Consider the following 6,156-nt stretch of genomic DNA (forward strand, 5'->3'; position numbering starts at 1 on the left):
GTGTTCATTTAGGGGAATTGGTTACAAGTTCTTACTGGTCATGGTCAGGAAAAAATAGGTCAGAAGGGAATAAAGGAAAAATCCAACTTCAGTGGTGAAGAAATACATCAGCTAGGGTAAGGGGAAGGATCTAAAGCAAATCAGATAGTCTACAAACAATGCAATGGATGACATTTCTGAATTCAAGCTCACAGAAAGGGGAAATGGATCGAGACCTGGCAGTAAAAGGTTATGCACCACATAAAAGCACAACAAATGAAATATTTGATATTGAGGTGTGATAAAATATTTTCTTTCAAATGAAAGATGAAAAGATAATTTTTCTAAGTAAAGGTGAGATTATCAAGGAACACCAAATTTTTTTAATCTATTAAGTCTTGAGAGAAACAGAAAAGTAGAGTACTGGATTGATGGTGGAGGCAAGACAAAGAAAGCCAAATGCATGAATTAGTTCCTCTCTGACCTTGAAGGACCTTACAATTTCAGCAACAGGCAGTTCACCTCACTAATAATACACGGAAATGAAACAGGGAGGGGACAGAATACCATGAAGAATGTAAGCCAAATTAGAAACAGCTTGTCACTATTTCCAGAGTGAAACACCATATGAAGGGTTATGTTGATCCCATCAAACTCTGAGTCCCTCTTAAGCCCTGGGCCAACTCGACTTCATATTGTACATGATCAGAAATTTATTTTTCTAAAATCAAACTATCTTAAAATTTCCTTCTTTCCATTTGTAATGTGTTTTTATTTGTTGCTGCCCTCAATTTTATAGCAACTCCTATTGCAGCACATTCATTTTTAATAATCCTTAATATGACCATCATTTTGTTAGACATTAGAGGTAGACTGTGTTTTCACCCAATTCCTCCCATAAAACTGTTTTCAGAGAGCAGTAAGTGTAGGGGAAAGGGACCAGTCAAAGAAACACACCCTGAGCAGAACCAAAGAAATGTACCCTGACCCTGAAACCAGTGCCAAAGGAACACACTTTGTCCCTGGAATCTGAGTCAGTGAAAGAAATGCACCCTTGCCCTAAAATTGGAGCCAAAAGGCTAAAAAGGACCAGAAAAAGAAACACACTTTGGCCCTGAAACCAGAGCCAAATCTGACCTTAATCCTGTGCAGAAAACTAACCAATCCTCGAGCAGAGCTCTAGCCAATCTGAGCTCAGCACTGAAATCGGACCAATCCCTATCCTGGAAAAACTTCCCTGCCCCCAAGAATCCCTATATAAACCCTGTGTATGTTCAGCTTGGCTGGTCCAGCTGCTTCCTTCCAATAAACCCCTTCGATGAGCTTTGGGTGAAGATCTTCTTTTGCATCGAAGGAACAGAGGCGACCCTGGGCAGAGCAGAGCAAGCAGGGCTGTAACACTTTTGCCCGGGGAAACCTTCCCTTTGCAGAGCAGAGTTGTTACACTCTGCTCCCTGCTCCCTGCTCTCTGCTCTCAGGGAGCAGAGCTGAACTGTAGCAACTTCTCCCGAGAAGCCTCCTGCCCAGCAAAACTGCTACACTGGGCAAACATCCCCAGCTGGAAGACCCTGTCCTGCCAGAGCCTAGCGGATACACTGGGAAGCCTTTCTCTGAGGCAGGGCTGTAAACAGCTAAGCTTACTGCAACCTGTGGTAGTCCTTGGCTCCCGAGCTCCAGGATACCTTTCCATCTGAGCTGTGTAACACTCAAACACTCAGTATTCTGTGACTCCCGAGTTCCAGTATACCTGACTCACTCCTATTCCATCCTGTTCCGCCCGAAACACTTACAGTAAGGATGTTGACTCTGTGAGTTCCAGGCCGGGCTGGTCCGACAGCCTCCAAAACAATACAGAGAAACCCTGTCTTGGAAAAAAAAAAAAAAGATGTTGAGCTAGCATGGGAGGAAATACACACAGAGAGAAAATAATTTTTTTAAGTAAAAGTTTTTCTTAGGGCCGGGCGTTGGTGGCGCACGCCTTTAATCCCAGCACTCGGGAGGCAGAGGCAGGCGGATCTCTGTGAGTTTGAGGCCAGCCTGGTCTACAGAGCGAGTTCCAGGACAGCCTCCAAAGCCACAGAGAAACCCTGTCTCGAAAAACCAAAAAAAGAGTTTTTCTTAGCCCAGAGACCTATGGTAGAACCAAACATGACTGACAAAGAAACCAATGAAATGATTAGTAATGATATTTTGCTGTATTCATAGATCAGTGACTGATCTAGTTATCATCAGAGAGGCTGCCTCTGGCAATTGACGGGAGCAGATGTAGACAGAGACCCACAGCCAGACATTAGGCAGAGAGAGAGCCCAGGTTGGAGGCCTCCGTTGGGTCCCTCCCCTTGGAGCTTCTTGCAAAGTGTTTGAAGTCCCTAGAAGACCAGATCTTTTTTTTGGGGAGGGGGGTTCTGGGGAAGAGAGGATGTTGGGTGTGTGGGAGGAATGGAGGGAAGGGAAGTTGTGGTCAGGATGTACTGTTTAAGAGCAGAATAATTTTTTTAAGTTAAAGTATTTTCCATTATTTTAGCTTTTAGTACTAAATATCTAGCTAAATTTTTATTTACATCAATAAAGTGTGAAATATTTGTGACTTTCCTGGACATCATTCAGCTCACTGCCACTAATGAAAACTGGGTTTTTAAACTAAAACTCTCAGAAGGCCGGCCTAGCCAACATCTCCTCAGGCAAGAGGGCCACATCCCACAAAGGCCCCACCCCTCACACGCAGTTCCAGGCACGCTCCACCCAGACGGCGACGTCGCCGTCGCCGAGAACGCGCTAGCCTGCTGCCGCAGCGCAAGAGCAACCCGCCAGGGGGCGCTGAGATCCCCGGCTCGCCACCGAGCAGCCGCAGTCCCCGAGGCTCGCCCAGCCCGCCGCTCCAGAAACGTCAGCACGTCTGCCCCGCCCTCCCGCAGACTGCCAGCTAGGCAGACCCTGACGCGCACGCGCGCGCGCGCACACACACACACACACACACACACACACACACACACGTCTGCCACGCGCCGCGCTACTGCGCATGCCTCCGCCGGGAGTTGTTTCCGCCCCTCCGCCGCCGTAGTTTCCCTTTCCGCCCGCCCCACCCACCCCGAGAGGTGGGACTCAAGTGGGGACATGAGGCTGTCGCTCGCCGCCGCGGTCTCCCACGGCCGCGTCTACCGCCGCCTGGGCCTCGGCCCCGAGTCTCGCATCCACCTGCTGCGGAACTTGCTCACGGGCCTAGTGCGCCACGAACGCATCGAGGCGTCATGGGCACGCGTGGACGAGATGAGGGGCTACGCGGAGAAGGTGAGAGCCGCGGCCGCGCTGGCCGTGTGTGTGCGCGCGAGGGTTAGGGCCAGGCTGGGAAACCTCTCCGCGGAAGTGAGTCCCGTCCGTCAGCCGAGCACGTTGCTCCCGCGCTGCTGCAGATGGAAGGCTGGGTTGGGGCTGCGGAGTTGGGAGCGCCCTGAATTAGCTTAGCGTGGGGTGACTGGATGAAGGTAAGACGTTAGAAGACTAAGGTGGGTGCCCCGATTCTTGCTCCGTGTTGCATTCGTGATGTTTGTTTTGTTCTCACAGCTCATCGACTATGGAAAGCTAGGAGACACCAACGAACGAGCCATGCGCATGGCTGACTTCTGGCTCACGGTGAGTGCTCCCTGCCTTGCTGGTGGGGAAGGAATCGCTAGAGGACCGGGCACCGGGTAGATGTAAGGCAGGGTATTCGCTTGTATGCCACTGTTATGGAACTACCTTAGGCGAATGTTTCTCTTATTTGAACCGGAAAAGGATGTGCACCTGCTCAACTCCCTCTAAGTGGTTCTGGGTAACTTGATACATGATTGGCTGGTGGGGAACGCCTCTGAAGACTGTTTGAACCCTACCTCGGGGAATAATCGAGAGTTAGATGCCTCTGCTGTTGTGACTGTTGTCTTCTGATTAATTCTCCCCATCTAGGAGAAGGACTTAATCCCAAAGCTGTTTAAAGTACTAGCGCCTCGGTTCCAAGGTCAGAATGGGAGCTACACAAGAATGCTGCAGATCCCGAATAGTAAGGAGCAAGATCGGGCCAAGATGGCAGTGATCGAATATAAAGGGAACTGCCTTCCTCCCCTGCCAGTGCCTCGCAGAGACAGCAACCTTACTCTCCTGAACCAGCTGCTACTAGGTCTGCAGCAGGACCTGCGCCATAACCAGGAAGCAAGTCTCGACGGCTCCCACAGGGCTCAAACACCGAAGACTTAACTGAAGCTGGAAAGTACAAGGCTCTTGTAATGTGTGAGAACTGGAAGCAGCATTGTCAAGTGGACAGTGGAAACCGGGGCCAGACCTTCCTGCCAAGTCATGGTCCTCTCTTTGCACAGTAGATAAATTTCTGATGTGGATATATGAAGTTGATTTTCTTGTCTTCCCCTAGGATTTCTGGAAAGTGAGAGGCATCCAGATGCTCAGCCACCTAAGATAGTAAATTCACAGCTTGGGTTTTGAATCTTAGGTCCAGTTTTGCTTGGCTTCTTGGTGTGGGAGGGAAGTCCTGCTATTGTTTTGTTGGGTTTTTTGGGGGGGGTGGTTTTACGAGCCAGGATTTCTCTGTATTGTTTTGGAGGCTGTCGGTCCAGCCCGGCCTCGAACTCACAGCGATCCACCTGCCTCTGCCTCCCAAGTGCTGGGATTAAAGGTGTGCGCCACCACTGCCCGGTTTGGGAAGTCCTGCTATTGTAATTCAGGCTGCATCCAAAACGTTCTGCAGTCCTCCTGTCCTGCTTCCCCAGTGCTCGGCCTTCAAGTGTTCGCCACCACACAGGGCTGGTTGCTTATCTTTTTTTATCTTTCTGAGACAGGGTTTCCTCTGTGATCCTGGCTGTCCTGAAACTAAATCAGACTGCCCTGCCTCTGCCTCCTGAATGCTGGAATTAAAAGGGCGCGTGCCACCACACCTGGCGCAGTTTGCTTATCTTAACACTTACTTAAGTGGGCCCCGTATCTCTTGATTCCAAACTAGTGGTGACTATGGTTAATATCCAGCCCAGAAAACCCACCCCTTGGGATTTTTTTTTTTTTTTTTTTTTTTTTTTTTTGGTTTTTATGAGACAGGGTTTCTCTGTATTGTTTTGGAGGCTGTTGGTCCAGCCCAGCCTCGAACTCACAGAGATCCGCCTGCCTCTGCCTCCCTAGTGCTGGGATTAAAGGCGTGCGCCTCCACTGCCCGGTGGGATTTCTTTTTGGTTTTGGGTTTTTTTTGTTGTTGTTGTTGTTCTTGTTTTTCAAAACAGGGTTTCTCTGTGTAACTTTGGAGCCTATCATGGCATTGGCTGTGTAGACCAGGCTGACATGGGACTCAGGGATCTGCCTGCCTCTGCCTCCCAAGTGCAGGGATTAAAGGTGTGTGCATCGCCACCACCCTGCCTCTTTGGTTCTTTTGGTTTTTGATTTGTTTTGGTATGAGTGCTCTATCTATATGTCTGTCTGCAGGCCAGAAGAGGGCATCAGATCCCATTATAGGTGGTTGTGAGCTACCGTGTGGTTGCTGGGAATTAAACTCTCTCCAGCCCCTTTTGTTTGGTTTTTATGATGTAAGTTATGTATTTTGATCATATTCACCACCACACATACCATTGTCTGTCTTGTTCCTTTGCACCTGTCCCCCTTCCACTTTCGTGGGTGGGTGGGTGTCTTACCAATGGCTATTCTGAAGAAAATTTCCCTCCCTTGGCAGCTGGTAGATCTACAGGAGGGGTGGGAGACACCTGAACCTCTTCCCCCTCCTTGACAGTATTTTAACAGGCTACTATGGGAGAAGTGTTTGATCCCAAGAGATTGCTTCCTGATAAGTAGCAACCTGTGTAAGGGAAGCTTTAAATAACCTGGTATCCCTAAAAGTGAACGGGGATACCGCAAGCATTGTTTTTAGGCAAGGTTACTTCCGTTTATGTGTTTCCCTCAACGTCTGAATGGGTGTTGAATGTGGACTCAAATAGATGCACCACCGCCCTGCACATAGATGGGGTGTAGGCATCTGACAGGATGTTGGCCTTCCAGATAAGTTCCTTCCTCTTGGTGGAGGGTGTGAAGAGGAAGGCTGATGCAGAGTGAAGCATTAGAAAGTTAAGCCTGCTGGGAATTTCCTGGATGCTTTTGTTGTAAAAAGTGGACCTCTGTGGGAACTCGGAAAGAGGAAATCCGGTTTCAGAATAG

General features: G+C 49.1%; 1 protein-coding gene across 1 annotated transcript; it reads left to right on the forward strand.

Annotated features, from left to right (window-relative positions):
* Positions 1 to 3,043: 3,043 nt before the first annotated feature.
* Mrpl17 (mitochondrial ribosomal protein L17) lies at positions 3,044 to 4,346 on the forward strand. The gene is made up of 3 exons (XM_005088282.4): positions 3,044 to 3,267; positions 3,541 to 3,609; positions 3,919 to 4,346. The coding sequence occupies exons 1-3, from the start codon at positions 3,094 to 3,096 to the stop codon at positions 4,204 to 4,206; spliced, it is 531 nt and encodes a 176-aa protein (XP_005088339.1). The 5' UTR covers positions 3,044 to 3,093; the 3' UTR covers positions 4,207 to 4,346.
* Positions 4,347 to 6,156: the final 1,810 nt, after the last annotated feature.

This window comes from Mesocricetus auratus, unplaced genomic scaffold (genome assembly GCF_017639785.1).
Source record: "Mesocricetus auratus isolate SY011 unplaced genomic scaffold, BCM_Maur_2.0 Super-Scaffold_4256, whole genome shotgun sequence".
NCBI lineage: Eukaryota > Metazoa > Chordata > Mammalia > Rodentia > Cricetidae > Mesocricetus > Mesocricetus auratus.